The following is a 15,175-nucleotide window of genomic DNA, read 5'->3' on the forward strand; positions in this document are numbered from 1 at the left end:
ATCACCCTGCCTGGGCTCAGCACCCCTGGGCAGGGGAGATGGCCGCCCCGTACCCACCGCAGTGGGCAGCCTCCCTCCATGTGGCACCGCGCGCTGTGAGCGCAGATCCTGGGGCAGCATCTCCAGCCTTGTGTGGTTCCACGGGGGTTTATTTCCAAGACGGGTCGGGTGCAGCAGCTCTGGGACTCGCTGGGAGCGCCCGGGCCAGCACCCTGGCACCAGAAGCCAGTCCTGCCTGCCACCCCCAGCAGCGGGGGGGGCTAAGTCCTGGGGGTGAGGTTGGTCCGCAGGGGCAGCAGGGCTTCCACCCAGAGGCAGGGCTGCTGCAGCAGGCGGCCCCAGACGCGCCGCTCCTCCTCCGTGGAGTCCATCCAGGGCACGGGCAGCCCGTAGCTGCTCCCTGCCAGGGGGAGAGGGGGCACCATCACCCACGCGGCCCCTGCACCCTCACCTGGGCCCTTCCCCAGGTGGACGCAGACACCCAGGCGGTGCCCGCCCCCCCCACCGTGCCCAGCGGCCACCGGGCCCTGGCTCACCGGTGCCCAGGCTGAGGCGGAGGCCGCCCAGCAGCTGCTTGGAGAAGTTCTCGTGGTGCCAGAGGGTGAACTCGGCGCAGGCCTCGCTGAGGTCCTTGGCCTGGAAGCCGTCGTACACCATGGTGTGGTTGAACAGCGGGGTCAGGCTCCGCTTCACCACCCGGGTCTTCTGGCGGCTCGCCTTGCTGTCGTCTGGCAGGACGTAGCTGCGGGCGGGAGCGTGGCGTGAGCCCGGAAAGCAGGGCGAACTGGAGGCTTACCTTGCTGCTCCCCCAAGCCGTCTCGCAGCCCCCTCGGGCATCCCCGACCCTGCCGGAGGCCTCACCACTGCACGGAGGAGTCCATGGTGCCGCCCCGGAGGGGGATGAGGCTCTGGGCATCCTTCACCCAGATGTGCAGCTCCCCCGTCGGAGGCAGGCCAGCTCCTGGGCGAGAAGGGGCATGTGCTGAGGCAGGGGCAGCTCCTTGCCCCCGCTCCCCTTGCACCCACAACCTGCGCGGGCTGGACACGCGTGTGCGTTGCCTTCCTGCCGCCAGGCCCCCGCGTGTGCCAGTCATCTCTGCTCTCCCCGTCCTGGCCGTGCCAATCCCCCCTGGGCCTGGCGTGAGGGTGCCCAGGGCAGCTGCACGCCCAGGTCTTACCTTCAGCCCCGGCGGGGATGAACTTGAGCGCCAGGTTGAGCTTGCCCCGGCTGCCGAGGCCGTGGGGGGAGACCGGCGTCTGCGGGAAGGGTGCGGGGAGATCAGCGTGCGTGCAGGAGACGCAGGACCGGGGGAAGGTACGGCGGGGGACGTACAGCCCTTCGCCCCTGGCTGGCAACAAGGGGCAGGCAGGCAGACGCTCGCTGCCTGAGCGTGGTAGGATGCGGGGGGTGCCTCACCCGGGGCTGGAGGTTGAACCACTCGGGGTGCACGTTGCCCCAGTCCCAGGTGCTCAGCGCGATCTCCACCTCGCCCAGGAAGAGGTTGCGGCCCAGGGGGTCGTGGTGCCAGACGGACGCGTTGAGCACGCGGCTCTGGAGCTCGTCCTTCTCCATCTTGTACTGCGGCCGCCGGGGCAGAGAGCGGGCGCTGGGACCAGGGCTCCCCGACGCCCCCGCCTGCCCCTTGGCTGGACCCCCGCCCCTTGCAGCAGCCCCGAGAGAGAGCGGTGCCCCGCCACGGCCCCCTGCCCCCAGCCCCCTTACCCAGGGAGAGGATGCTGCAGACACCGCTGGGTGGGGACCCTGCTCACCTTGAGGGTCTCGTTGAAGACGGGGTCCAGGCTCCGCTTCTTGATGGCTGTTTTGCGCTTGCCGTGGTTGGACTTGTCCGGCAGCAGGTAGGTCTTGACGTACCTGGGAGCCGGGCAGAGGGGTCGGGGCTGGGGCCCATTGCCGCTGCCTCGCCCCCAGCGGAAGTTCCCCCCTCCTCCACGCCCTGTGCTGCGCCAGTTGTACAGCGCCTGGCGCGGAGGCGGTTAGACCAGCGTACAGGAGCCTTGACTGGCACTGCCGCTGTCCCATACGTGGCAGCCTCACCCCGGCGTAGCTGCACCCAAACAAGGCTGCGACCCCCGCGCGCCCCTCCCTGCGCCAAAGGGCAGTGCGGCCGTGCCCAGGAAGAGGGCCAGAGGGGTCTGGGGCTGGGCGGGCAGGGACGCCTGGCACCCCGAGCCTGGGGGCTAGGGCCTAGGATCAGGCCCGCGGAGATGGGCCCCCGCCGGCACTCACGGGTCCGAGCGCCGTTTCTTGGCCTGGGCCAGCCCCCGGCACTGGACGACGTGGACGCGCAGCTCCTTCCTCGTGGCCTCGTAGTGCAGGGAGAGCTGGATGCAGCCGCACACCTCCACGCTGCCCACGTCCCCCTCGCTGTACAGGCTCATCATGCTGCCGCTCAGCTGCAGCCGCGCGGGGAAGAGCCAGCGGGGTGTCGGCGGGGGCAGAGGGGCCGGGAGGGGCGACCAGCTCCCTGCGCCATCCAAACCGCGTCTCCCGGCAAGATCCAGCCCCCCGCCCCGCTCCCGCCCTCGTACCGTGGAGCCGAGGCTGGACACGGAGGAGCTGGTGGTCAGCAGGGTCTGGGGGGGTCCTGCGCCGTTCCTCCTGGGGGGCGGCTCCACCAGCCCGTCCTGGCCGTTCTGCAGGGCCCCATTGCTCTGGGGGGAACACGGCGCACCCCAGCCCCAAGTGAGAGGCCAGCCCGGCCCCACGCACCCCACACCCCGGCACTTGCCCCCACCCCGCGGGTGCACGTGGTGCCAGCGCCCCCTTCGCTCGGGCTCCTGCGGCCCGGCCTGCTCGGGCAGGCAGGTCCGGGACGCCCAGGGTCTTGCCCTGGTCCTCGCCCCAGCTGTGGGACAGATGCTGCCAAGGCCCGAAGCCCCCAGCCGCCCTCTGCCCTCGTACCTGTGCGGTGACAATGATGGCCGGACACGCCTGGGTCTCCCTGCTCCCCGCCTCGTCCCCTTCCTCTGGGCTGGACGTGTCAAATGATTCGAACGAGTCATCGCTGTCTGCATCAGCAAAGAGGTTGGAGGTGGTTTTAGGGACTCATGGGGCCCAGCTGGGGAGGGGGGCCTCTGCCCCCTAACTGCCCCGTGCCCCACAGCACCCTGGACACGGGCCCAGGGGTGCTTTTGTACCTGGCTTGTCCCCAGGCTCCTGCGCCCTCGCCTGGCCTGCATCCTGCAGAGACAGGACAGCTGGTGAAGGAGCTGCTGAACACAGCCCGCGCTGCTTCCTCATTAGGCAAAGCCATTCTAATTCAGCTCATCTGCATATGCAAAGCAAGCTAATCACCTTCCCGGCTCTTCAGGCTGCGCGGTGCAGAAGCAGGAAACCCGGCAAGTAACAGTGACAGCAGTGAAAAAGGCACATCGCCCCCCCCAACACACACCAGGGCCTTCCGGTGTAATTTGCATGCTTCAAACAGCTGATCTGTATGTCTAATTATGCAAATCAGCCTCCAGGTCCTCTGTCAGCGGAGGGGACTTTGCTCTGACAGTGGCGTCGATGCGTTTTGTGGAGACGGTGACGCTGCTGCTTCCATGGTGCATCTCACCGGCATCCACGAGCGAGCTGGGCAGGGGCTCAGAGGGGCCCACGCCCTGGGAGAGCTCCCGTCGGCACCAGGGGTCGGCCCCGCTGTCCCCTGCCAGGGGTATTATCGCCGTGGCAGCCTTTTCCTTCCCAGCAGCTCTGGCCCTATAGCATGCCCCCACGTGCCCCCGACCAGGCAACGCAAACGCCAACACAATGCCTCACTGATGCCCCGACATCGTGGGGGGGCTTGTGCCCCAGGCTCCACTGACCTGCGTGTCCTCGGCGTGGAGGGCAGCCTCTGCGGGGAGCCTGTGAGGGGAGAAAGCCCTCAGTGACACGGCACAGGGCAGTCTGCTTCTGCTGCTTTCCCCCCCGGCGGGCAGCGAGGTATTCGCCCTGGCACCAGCGCCAAGCCCTCTGCTCCCCGCTCCTTGGCCTGTCTCCATGCTTCTGCTGCCCAGCCCACTCCCTCTCCCTGGGGCAACCCCTGGCCTCAGCTGTGCTGGTGGCAGGGAGCAGCCTCCCACCCCTGCTCCTCCACCGGCCACGACCTGTGGACGTGGCACGGCCCTGCTGCCCAGCCAGGCAATTGTGACCTCCCTCCCTCGGCTGCCAACCTCGCCGATGCCCACCTGTCCTCGTTATCCAGCGCCCCCTCCTTCTCCTCCGGCGCCGGCTCAGGAATCGGCCCCAGGTCCCCCGTGCTGGGGGCACGTTGCGGCTCCTGCTCTCCTGCTCCCGCGGACAAGACAGCGGCGGTGGGAAGCCTCAGAGGGACTCGTCTCCCCTCCCTGTCCCATCCCACCCTCCCGGGCCCGGGCTTGGGACGCTCCAGCAGCAAGACGAGGCGGCCTCGTCAGCATCCCCGCGAGCTGCCGGCCGGCGCAAGAGGGAGACAGCCCAGCGTGGAGCCGGCTGGCCCCGTGGGCACCTCCGCCGTGCAGCTGCCCAGACCTGGGAGGAGGGTCTGAGCCTGGCAGCCCATGCTCGCGGTGTGGCCAGCTCGGCCCCCCAGCCCCTACCTCTGGGTTTCTTCTTCCTGCGGATGGAGGCGCGGACGATGTCGGCGCCCAGGTGGTTGTGCCGGTGCCGCTTGGCCCGGACGTCGCAGAACCAGTCCCCGGTCAGGCCCTTCAGCTGGCTGGGGTCGGAGACCGACTTGCGCAGTTTGCTGGAGGGAAGGGAGGAGCGCGGGAGGGCTGAGCCCCAGCCGGGGTCAGGGACCACCGGGGCAAGGTGCCCCCGGCTGCACATCCCGCCTGGAGCCGCAGCCCAAGGCAAGGGAGAAGAGCAGCGGTTTCCAGAGGTGGACGCAGGGCCTCTGGCCTCCCAGGGACGCTGCCGGGCTCCCTGCTTTGCAACCCCTTCGTCCCCCAAAGCAGAGCCCGGCACAGGCCACCCCACCCCCAGCCCCATCGACCAGCCGGGAAACCAGCCTCCCGCCCAACACACTGAGCCAGGACGAGAAGCAGGATCGGGACCGTCAGGGCAGCCTGTGCTACGACTCACAAGGTGCCCAGAGACCACAACGACGGGCAAAGCCCCAGCTGAGGAAGCCCTGGCTGAACTGGGGCCACGGCCAGGCCGAGGCCGAGGCCGAGGCCCACGGGGACGTCTGAGCCCTCCTCCCCGGAGCCTGGCGTGGCCGAGGCGGTGGGATGCTGCTGTGCGCTGGTGGGCTCGGGGGCGCTTCGCTGCACCCCGCAAAGCCGAGGCCGCGGGGCTGGGCCCCGAGCAGCGTGAAGTGGAGCGGGAGACACGGCTCGGCCTCCCACGCGTGCAGCTGCCCCCAGGGAACAGCAACCAGCGGGCCGATCCAGACAACGTCCAGCCTGAGACTAGTGCCCTTTGCTTCGCACAGGTGCAGGGACGTGCGTGCAAGCATGTATACGAGTGCCTGTGCACGCATGCTCGCACACACATGCATTCCTGTGCACACACGTGTGGACGGGGGGGTGGAGCCAGGTCCGCAGGGGGGCGAGCGGGCCCCAGGGTCTCACCTGACGCGCCCCTCCTCCAGCACGCGGAGCTGCGAGTCCCGGAGCAGCACCTCGCCGATGGTGCTCTGCTCCTCCTCCGTCAGGAAGCTGAGGTCCAGCAGGCAGTCCGCCTCTATGTCCTGAGCCATGGCCAGGCCCAGGCCGCCCCACACGTGCCGCCCGTCCCGAGAAGACGCGCCGAGCTCCGGGCTGGCGGTCAGCCCTGTGGCCCAGGCAGCGTCAGCGCGTCACCGCTCCGCGTGGATCCAGGGGCCTGGGCAGCAGCTGGCCATCCTGCCCCGGTGCCAGGGCGCACAAGGACCTGGGGCAGCAGGGCTCAGTGCTGGACACTGCTCCCCCGAGGGCCTGGACGCAGGTCCCGCATCGTCCCGAGCCCTGCAAGAGACCAGGCGGAGGGGCTGAGCACGCCTCGACCGGCTCGGCCACAGCACCAGGGGAAGGCAAAGAGTCGGGGAAAGCCTCCCGGTGCCAGGACTGCGCGCTCCCCAGCTCTGGGGCTGGGCACGCGCCGGGGGTAGCAGCTCGTGGAAGCGCGGTGCTCCGGGCCCGCGTGCGGGGTCTCAGAGACCCCCATCAAGCCCCGGGAAAGCCAGCAGCTGGGCAAAGCAGCCTCTTGCACCAGGGCAGCACTGGATGCTTCAACCCCGAGCTAGTTTGGGGAGGGACGAGGGGAACAAGGAGGTGTCTGCCTCCTCCGCAGCCTCGCCAGCGCTGATCCCTCCCCGCAGGCCTTGCACGCTGGCACCTGCATGCTGGGCAGGGTGCAGAGACGCCCCAAAGCCCGCAGCCCTGCAGAGGCGCCGGCTGGTGACCCCCGACCGGAGGGGGGAAGTGCCTGAGCTGCATAACCGTCACCTGCGGAGCAGATCAGATGCTCGGCGCAGCCCTTCCTGTCTGTAGCAATGTAACCCCACACCCACACGCAGCACAGCTTCCTCCTCCTGCGGCGACGGGCGCACCGCTCCTGGCCTGCCAGGCAGAGCCCACTCAGACGCCCCAAAACCCTGGCCCCTCCAAAGCACCCGGGCCTGCGGGAGCTGGGCCGGGGCAAGCCCCAGGCACCCCCGGGCAGTGGCAGGGAGCCGGTGCCCTGCAGACGTGCAGTCAGGGCTAGTCCTCGCCCGTGGCAGCACGGCGCAGAGGGGCCAGACGCACGAAGGCAGCCCCGGGCCGGAGTCGGCCGCCCCCCGGGAAGCCCGTTCACGCAGAACGGGGGCTGCCCAGCTGCCTCGGGACCCCGCGAGCTCTCCCCTGGCAGCGAGACCCCAGCTCCCGGCTGCAGGGAGCGGCTCCTGCGTGCCAGGAGCTGCGCGGGCTTGCTCGTGCAAGGCGCCTTGCACAACAGGTCGCCGTGCTGGGGCAAGGCTGGGGGAGTTGCGTCAGAGCGGCCTGGGGCTGCAGGCGGCAGAGGGGAGAGGAGCAGGCTCGTGCCGTCCCCCGTGCCCGCAGCCAGGCTGCGTTCACCCGGCGCGGCCTGGGGACCCGCGTCGGGGAACGCACGTGCAGCACGGCTCTGGCCCCGGCTGCTGGCTTGCGAGGACACCCCCGGAGCACAGCCCGGGGCAGGGAGGGCTGGGCGGACCTGCCCTGACATCCGCCCAAGGCCCCCGGCTGGCCGTGGTACAGCTAACAGGCCGCGGCTGGGCCTGGCCCAGGCCCCGTGGGGTGCCGGAGGCTGGGGCAGGGCAACGGGTGCCGCAGCCCGGGCGCGGCTCCAGCCCAATTTCGATGGGGCGGGACGCTGGGGCTGGCACAGAGGCCCTCCCAGAAGGAAAACATTTGCACAGGGCAAGGGGCAAGCCTTGCCACGCTGCACAGCCAGACAGGCAGGGCGGTGCCAGGGACTGCGGGCTGGGGGGCCGGTGGCCGTGCCCACACCGCGGGGCAGCTGCGGGGACCCTGAAACAGGCTCCCGCCCCCAGCCACCGCCACGGGAGGATGAGCAGACCTGGGGCCGGAGATCCAGCCCAGGGTTTGCTTGCTGCTGCCCCAGGAGAGCAGGGCGAAGGCAGGTCACCTGGAGGGAGCAGGGCCAGGCAGGGAGCTGGCAGCGCTAAGCTCTCCAGCTGGGCTGCAGGGCAGAGGGCGTGTGAGCCAGGCCCACCACCCCAGAGGCAGCTGCATTTCACAGGCTCCCAGCATCTCCCCTGCCCCGGGCCCGGAGTGCTATCTGCTGCAGGCGGCATCCTGTTTACGAGGCCCCGGAGAGGCGCCGGCTGCGGTTGGCTCGTCCCCTCCAGACGCGGGGGCCGGGGTGCTGCTCCTCCGCCAAAACATCTCGGTCATCGAACGGAAGGAGCCCACAGACCCAGAAGCGCCCCCCCCGCCCCTTCCAGCAGTGCCCGGGCGAGCCCTGACCCGAAGACACGAGGAACCAGGGCAGCGACAGCCCTTCGCCGGCCTACTCTGCCCCTCTTAAGCCCCAGCACTAAGATGCAGCCACCTCTGGGGTGCAGCACAGCAGCCGGGTCCCGGAGCCCCCGGTTCCCCATCCAGACCCCCCGGCTGGCGCCACAAGTCCGGCACCAAGGGACCGGCTCCCAGGCCCGTGGTGCTGAGCGGGGAGACTCGAATCCACCTCCCACGTCAGACCTGGTGCCCCCAGGCCCAGGGAGCAAGAGCGCGGGCGAGGCCCGGGGACCGGGGCAGGGCCTGCCCTTTCGCGCCACTCCTGCCCGGCGGGAGCTGCGGCTCAGCCTTCGCCAGGAGATTCCCCGAGGGGCCGGCGGGGCGGATTCGCTGCGCCCTTGCCCAGCCCAGCCTCTGGCCCCCCGGGGCCAGGCGCTGCAGGCTGGGTGCCCCCCACCTCCGCAACAGGCGGAGCTCGGGGAGGTGCGGCCGAGGCGGAGTTACCTGTCCTGCCGGGTCCCTGCAGGCGAGGCCCCGGGGACCCCTTCTTCCTCCTGCAGCGTGCCGGAGCTGCCTGCCGTTGCCTGCCGTCGCCCCTGCGCGTTTGCAGAGCTGCACAGAAGCAACCTCAGGGAGACCTAAGGCTGAGTCAACCGCAGGGGGGAGGAAACACCGCCCCACCCCACGCAGCCGGCGGGAAACCAGGGCCTGGAGGCGAGCGGCTCGCCGGACCGGACTGGCCGGGCCTGGCCCGGCCCGGAGAGCGTCTGGGGGTCTGCAGCGCCTGGCACAGGGGGCACCGGGGCAGCTGGCTTCGCACCCCATACGAGCCAGGGCTGCCCTGGGAGACGGCCCCAGGGGGGTCACAGCGTGGGCTTAACAGGGGTGACGCTACACGCGAGAGGGGCACCCACGCCACACTTGCGTCAGTTCAAAGCCTTATTATTTGGGGTTTTCTCCCCCTCTCAGCCCCATCTCACTTTCTTCTTTCCAGCGTCAAAGGAAAGAGACTCGCTGCTGGGCTCGGGCTCCGCAGGGTAAGACTCTGCCCCCGGGGCCAGGATTTCAGCTGTTCGAGGCAGGAGCAAGCTACCATGCAGAGTCCCCAAGAGGGGCAGGAGTTTGGGGGTGGGGGCTTGCTCCCCTGGTGTTTTGGCCTGGTGGGCACAAGGGGGTGCCCTCGAGCTGCCATGAGCGCTCTGGGTTTTGCCAGCCAGGGAGATGCTCGCACCCGGCTCTGTCGGGCATCTGTTCCTCTGCGCCCCTTCCTGCCCCAGCACCAACGGAGACGCCAGGCAGGACCGGGAAGTGGCAACACCCCAGGGCACTGGGAGCCAGGGCTGGGGTCCCGGGGGGGACAGGATGACCAAGGGGCCTTCCGGCGGTCGCAGCTGCATGCAGCTGGGGTGCAGCGCGCCGAGGGATGTTTTCGGGCACATCGAGAGGCTCGGTCACAAAGTCAGTAGGAGCAGGTGAGAGCGACGCTCGCCTGGGACAGGGCCGACCCGCTACGGCGAAACAGCCCCGCCAGCAGCGGGACCGGGGCTGCTCGGATGGGCCAGGCTGGCGCAAGGAGGGATCCCAGCGGGCAGCAAGGGATGCAGGTATGTCCCCTGCCCCTTCCCCCGGGGACCAGTGCTCCCTTGACGGGCCCGTCCTCCTTTGTTTCTGGACGCTCCCTGGAAGAACAAAGTCCCCCTGCCCCAAATAGCGGGTTGGCAGCCTTCAAGCGCTCGCCCCCACTGCGTTTTGATAGACCAAGCACCTGTGGGGCAAGCGCTTTCTCTAGGGGAGACCACAGGCAGGGAGAAGGGGCCTCTCTTCCCCTAGCTGCTCTGGCACGTCGTCCCCATGAAGCGCCTGCCGGCCTCTTCTGCTTGCCCCCCTCCCCTGCCATGCTGCATCGGGGCCGGAGACACGTCACCCCACACGTGCCAGGCGCCATTCGAGCAACTCTTTATTGTTCGCGTTGGGCGACAAGAGGCAGGAGCCCGTCGGTGTCACCCGACCCGCCGGCTGCAGCCACGCAGCCGCTTTGGGGCCCAGCACCGGGAGCCCGTGGGGCAGCGCTCGGGGGCCTCGGTGCCCCCTGCCGCCCACCTCTCACTTCGCCCAGGTCGTCAGCCAGAGACCGAGCCTGGGGGCAGGTTATTGTGCCGAGAAGAAATCAAACCCCCCATTTATAGCAACAGTAAAACACCCTAAAATGCCCTCCGCCCCTTCCCACTGAAGTAGGGTCCCTCCGGCCAGGGGCTGCAGCCGCTGGGAATCAGCTGTTCCCAGCCGGGGGCTGGACCCGCCCCTCATGCTCCAGGCCCGTCTTGCACATCTCGGCTGTGGACGAAACTGCCCCGGGCCTTCCTCTGAGCCGGGCAGCCCGCTCCAGCAGGATCGTCCTTGCCTCCCTTACCCGGGTACAGCTGCGTCAGAAGGGAGCCCCGGGGCTGGCCCAGCCAGGGTCCCCCGGGGCTGGTGCTGGGCTGCGAGGAAGGCCCCGTAGGCACGGGAAGCATGTGCCAAAGGGACCGAGGCGTCTGCGAACCACTGCAGGAGACGGGCAGGGCTTGGCCAGGCGGGCGAGGGCCCCAGCGCCGTCCTGCCGAGATGCCCAGGCTCACATGGCCAGGGCGGAGACCCGGGCGGCACGGGACTCGGCGCGCATCTCGTAGCGATAGCGGCGCTCCTCGAGCAGGCTGCGGCAGGCGCCCCGCGTGCCGCTCGCCCAGCCCTTGAGGCCGCGGCGGTTGAGGTAGAGCACGAAGAGGAAGGCCACGCCGAGGAGGCCCAGCACCGCGCCCAGCAGGGCGTAGGAGGTCTGCAGGGCACACTCGCCGTGCGGGCTGGAGTGGCAGCCCAGCTGGGCCCCGGCCAGCGCCAGCAGCGAGGTGTTCTGGAGAGCCTGGGGGAAGGCACAGGTCAGCTGCTCGGCGTCGGCTGCCTGGCGGCTGCGGTTCAGCCAACCCGCCAGGTCCTCGATGTCGCAGCTGCACACGAACGGGTTGTCCCGCAGGAAGAGCTGGAGCCGCGGCTGCCGGCCCAGCTCCGCCAGCGCCTCGGCCCGCAGGGTCTTGAGGGCATTGGCAGTCAGGTCCAGGCGCTCCAGGTCCAGGCCGGCGAAGGTGGCGTTCTTGATGTCCACCAGCGAGTTGTTCCTCAGGTCCAGGTGCCGCAGGCCGGCGAGGCCAGAGAACAGGCCCGGGGGCAGGTAGACGATGCCGTTGCTGGCCAGCTCCAGCCTGGAGAGGTTGCGGAAGCCGCCCCGGGCGATGGCGGCTGCCAGGGGCGGGAGGGCCGAGGCGTTGTGGAGCGCGCGGCTCAGGTTCAGCGCCCACAAGGAGCTGTTGCCCGCGCCGAAGGCGTCGGGGTGGACGGCGGCCAGGCGGTTGTTGCTCAGGTCCAGGGAGCGCAGGCTGGGGAGGACGGAGAAGGCCCCCGTCTCCACCGTCGCAATCCTGGGGGAGAAAGGAGCAGGCACACGGTGAGCATCCCGTGAAGCCCAGACGGCTTTGGCCCCCGGGAGCAAGGGCCTCCTTTCCCACCCAGCTCCAAGTCATCCCCGCCCAAGCAGGCTCCGTCGGGTCCTGGAGAAGGCTGGCATTGCTGGGCCTGGGCTGCAGCTGTGCTGCGGGGCAGTGATCTCTAATCCAACGATGGAGGATCTCAGGGAGGCACTGAGGAGGGCATGGATCACTCTAGAGATATCGGGATCAACGCTCTCCCCCTACAGCACCCACCCTTCTCCACGCTCCTCGTGGTTATTGTGATCCCAGCACTCGGTCCTGCCCAGCGCAGCGGTCAGACTTGATGATCTGTTCAGGTCCCTTCCGAGCCTAGAAACTACGAAACGAGGAGACACAATTGCACTCGCGTCAGGCCTGTAAGCAGAGCTCTTTGGAGCTCTCCGCGTCTCTGCAGACCCTCTCCTCTACATGCCTCAGGAGCAGGACAGGCCAAGTCCAAGGGGCTTCCCATTCAGAGACCGAGTCATCAGTATCAGGTCCTGCGTGGCGGGACAGGCTCCTGGGGCCGTCACCCTCGTCCGCCCCAGGCGAGAGCTCCGCCGTGCAATCCGGGAGCAGCTGAGCATTTGCAGCCATGGGTGAGAGAGAGAAATCCCGAAAGCTTACACATGATGGGAGACCAGTCTCCTCGATTCCTGCAGGAAGGAAATCAGGGCTGCCAAAGCAGCCTATTCCTGCGAGCGGGCAGGCTGCAGCCGTGGGTGTGTGGATGAGCTGCAGGAGCTTCCCAAGCTGGAGAGACCCCAGGGAGGGTCTTCGCCACAGCTGGGTGATGCCAACGCCTTCCCCGGCAGCCCCGACTCCTCTTCCATCAGCACCCACGTGCCTCAAACTTCAGCGCACCTGTCGGGAGTTCGCTCAAGGGGTCACCCAGGCGGCAGAACCAGAAAGGCCCGGAGTCCCACCCAGCAGTGCATGGGGACATGCAGCTGTGTCACACGCTGGATGCCACTGCAGTGAGCGGTTAGACCCAGGAGCGAGGTGCCAGCCTTCTGGGGGCTCCGGCAGGATGAGAAGCTGCACAGCTTCATAGTTTCATAGTTTCTAGGGTCGGAAGGGACCTGAGCAGATCATCGAGTCCTGGCAGGAAGGAGTACGGGGGTCAGACGACCCTGGCGAGGCGTTCGTCTGCAGAACGGATGCAGCCGCAAGCCGGAGCTTTGCTCCGAAACACCCAAGGAAAGGAGCTGCCTCGTGCCTGAGACTTTAGGAGCCCTTCTGCACGGGCTGCCCTGCTCCAGGCAGCAGGGTGATGTGGGCAGGGTCCTTACGCCCCTAGGCCCAGAACCCCCTGGGGGAGCGCGGAGCCCTTTGCTTCGCTTTGCTCCGGCAGCCGGGAGCTCCCCAGGCTGGGTCAAAACCAACAGCATTTACACCCCCGCCGCCCCCTCCCCAAGCAAGAGCCGGCACGAGAAGGCGAGACGGGAGCTCAGGAAGGCCGATCCCCCCCTCGCCCATCCCAGACAGGCACCCGTCCAGCCCGCGGGCTCCCAGCCTCTGTAGAGGCAAGGTCCCTTTGGTCACAGCCCAGGCTCCCGCGGAAAATGCCAGCGCCGAGCTCGCGCTTGTTCCTCCACTACGGAACAAAACGCAAACCAGGGCAATTTTCCCTGTAGCAAAGAGAAGATGGCAGCAGGTCAGGAGGCCTGCGACGCTCAGGATTCCTGCGGGAAATCTCCATTTTACCTTGCGACTCGCGGGTAGGCATCTGCCCAGCGAACACTGCAAGTATCGTGCAGCAACCTCTCGCGGCACCCCTCAGAGGACCTCACGCCACCCTGGGGTGCGGCAGCACCCCCAGAGGACCTCGCGCCACCCCTCAGAGGACATCACGCCACCTCCAGAGGACCTCGCGGCACCCCCAGAAGGACCTCACACCACCCTGGGGTGCAGCAGCACCCCCAGAAGGACCTCGCGGCACCCCCAGAAGGACCTCACACCACCCTGGGGTGCAGCAGCACCCCCAGAAGGACCTCGCGGCACCCCCAGAGGACCTCACGCCACCTCCAGAGGATCTCGCGGCACCCTGGGGCACGGCAGCACCCCCAGAGCACCTCGCGGCACCCCCAGAAGGACCTCGCGGCACCCCCAGAGGACCTCACACCACCCTGGGGTGCGGCAGCACCCCCAGAGGACCTCACACCACCCTGGGGTGCAGCAGCACCCCCAGAAGGACCTCGCGGCACCCCCAGAGGACCTCACGCCACCTCCAGAGGATCTCGTGGCACCCTGGGGCACGGCAGCACCCCCAGAGGACCTCACGCCACCCCCAGAAGGACCTCACACCACCCTGGGGTGCAGCAGCACCCCCAGAAGGACCTCGCGGCACCCCCAGAGGACCTCACGCCACCTCCAGAGGATCTCGCGGCACCCTGGGGCACGGCAGCACCCCCAGAGGACCTCACGCCACCCCCAGAGGACCTCACACCACCCTGGGGTGCAGCAGCACCCCCAGAAGGACCTCGCGGCACCCCCAGAGGACCTCACGCCACCTCCAGAGGATCTCGCGGCACCCTGGGGCACGGCAGCACCCCCAGAGCACCTCGCGGCACCCCCAGAAGGACCTCGCGGCACCCCCAGAGGACCTCACACCACCCTGGGGTGCGGCAGCACCCCCAGAGGACCTCACACCACCCTGGGGTGCAGCAGCACCCCCAGAAGGACCTCGCGGCACCCCCAGAGGACCTCACGCCACCTCCAGAGGATCTCGTGGCACCCTGGGGCACGGCAGCACCCCCAGAGGACCTCACGCCACCCCCAGAAGGACCTCACACCACCCTGGGGTGCAGCAGCACCCCCAGAAGGACCTCGCGGCACCCCCAGAGGACCTCACGCCACCTCCAGAGGATCTCGCGGCACCCTGGGGCACGGCAGCACCCCCAGAGGACCTCACGCCACCCCCAGAGGACCTCACACCACCCTGGGGTGCAGCAGCACCCCCAGAAGGACCTCGCGGCACCCCCAGAGGACCTCACGCCACCCTGGGGTGCGGCGGCACCCCCGGGCATCCTGCCGCAGCCCAGGGCGCCGCCTACCTGTTGCCGGCCAGCGAGAGCGTGGCGAGCGCGGGCAGGCCGCGGAAGTCGCGGCGGGCCAGGCGGGCCAGGCGGGTGCCGGTGATGAAGAGGGTGCGGGTGTAGGCGGGGATGCCGGCGGGCACGGCGCTCAGCTCGCGCCGCACGCACTTGACGGTGCGGGCCGGCTCCGAGCAGGCGCAGGGCGGCGGGCAGGCCGCGCCGGGCGGCGCCAGGAGGAGGCAGCCCAGCAGCAGGAGCCGCCGGGGCCCCGCCGGGCGCGGCATTGCCCGGCTCCGCTCCGCTCCGGCCAGGGGAGCGCGGCGCCGGCTCGCCTCCCGTGCCGCCGCGCACAATGCGGCTGCGCGGCCGCGGGAGGACACGCCGGCCCCGCCCCGCCCCGCCCCGCCGGCCCCGCCCCCGCGCCCGGGCAGCCCCGGGGTGCAAACGCGTGCGCCCGCACCCAGGGAGCTCCGGGGCGCGGACACGCCCCAACTTAGATACCCGCACGGAAGCCAAGACATGCGTGCGCGCACACACACAGCTCCAGGACACACGTGCACACACCTAGGACCCAGGCACGCACACATGTGCACACAAATGTGTACTCACACACACAGAACCCCAGGACACACACATGCGCGCACACCCACGCGGGGGCAAGTCAACGACACGTCTCACGAGGGCAAACAGCTCTCTCATACAGACCCCCACGTGGCAGATGTGCACACG

General features: G+C 69.4%; 2 protein-coding genes across 2 annotated transcripts; both read right to left on the reverse strand.

The window, feature by feature from the left end:
* Positions 1–141: 141 nt before the first annotated feature.
* Positions 142–9,760, reverse strand: SYTL1 (synaptotagmin like 1). The gene is made up of 15 exons (XM_090056948.1): positions 8,413–9,760; positions 5,560–5,934; positions 4,582–4,730; positions 4,192–4,291; positions 3,829–3,868; positions 3,160–3,202; positions 2,924–3,030; positions 2,551–2,673; positions 2,249–2,415; positions 1,771–1,873; positions 1,418–1,579; positions 1,179–1,257; positions 862–961; positions 537–742; positions 142–400 (listed from the first exon to the last, which is right to left on the reverse strand). The coding sequence occupies exons 2-15, from the start codon at positions 5,685–5,687 to the stop codon at positions 261–263; spliced, it is 1,647 nt and encodes a 548-aa protein (XP_089913074.1). The 5' UTR covers positions 5,688–5,934; positions 8,413–9,760; the 3' UTR covers positions 142–260.
* Positions 9,761–9,845: 85 nt separating this feature from the next.
* LOC149859273 (trophoblast glycoprotein-like) lies at positions 9,846–14,812 on the reverse strand. Its single transcript, XM_090056949.1, has 2 exons — positions 14,465–14,812; positions 9,846–11,360 (listed from the first exon to the last, which is right to left on the reverse strand). Exons 1-2 carry the CDS (start codon positions 14,728–14,730, stop codon positions 10,523–10,525), a joined length of 1,104 nt encoding a protein of 367 aa, XP_089913075.1. The 5' UTR covers positions 14,731–14,812; the 3' UTR covers positions 9,846–10,522.
* Positions 14,813–15,175: the final 363 nt, after the last annotated feature.

This window comes from Crocodylus siamensis, chromosome 7 (genome assembly GCF_052110815.1).
Source record: "Crocodylus siamensis isolate JL-2025a chromosome 7, ASM5211081v1, whole genome shotgun sequence".
NCBI classification, from domain to species: domain Eukaryota; kingdom Metazoa; phylum Chordata; order Crocodylia; family Crocodylidae; genus Crocodylus; species Crocodylus siamensis.

Excerpts from the sequence above, each read along its gene's own strand:
- SYTL1 (XM_090056948.1), bottom strand. The coding sequence starts at position 5,687 with ATGGCTCAGGACATAGAGGCGGACTGCCTGCTGGACCTCAGCTTCCTG. Across the intron at positions 4,731-5,559 it reads CTGGAGGAGGGGCGCGTCAG|CAAACTGCGCAAGTCGGTCT; the intron begins GTGAGACCCTGG and ends CCTTCCCTCCAG. Across the intron at positions 2,416-2,550 it reads TGTCCAGCCTCGGCTCCACG|CTGAGCGGCAGCATGATGAG; the intron begins GTACGAGGGCGG and ends GCGCGGCTGCAG.
- LOC149859273 (XM_090056949.1), bottom strand. The coding sequence starts at position 14,730 with ATGCCGCGCCCGGCGGGGCCCCGGCGGCTCCTGCTGCTGGGCTGCCTC. Across the intron at positions 11,361-14,464 it reads CTCTCGCTGGCCGGCAACAG|GATTGCGACGGTGGAGACGG; the intron begins GTAGGCGGCGCC and ends TTTCTCCCCCAG.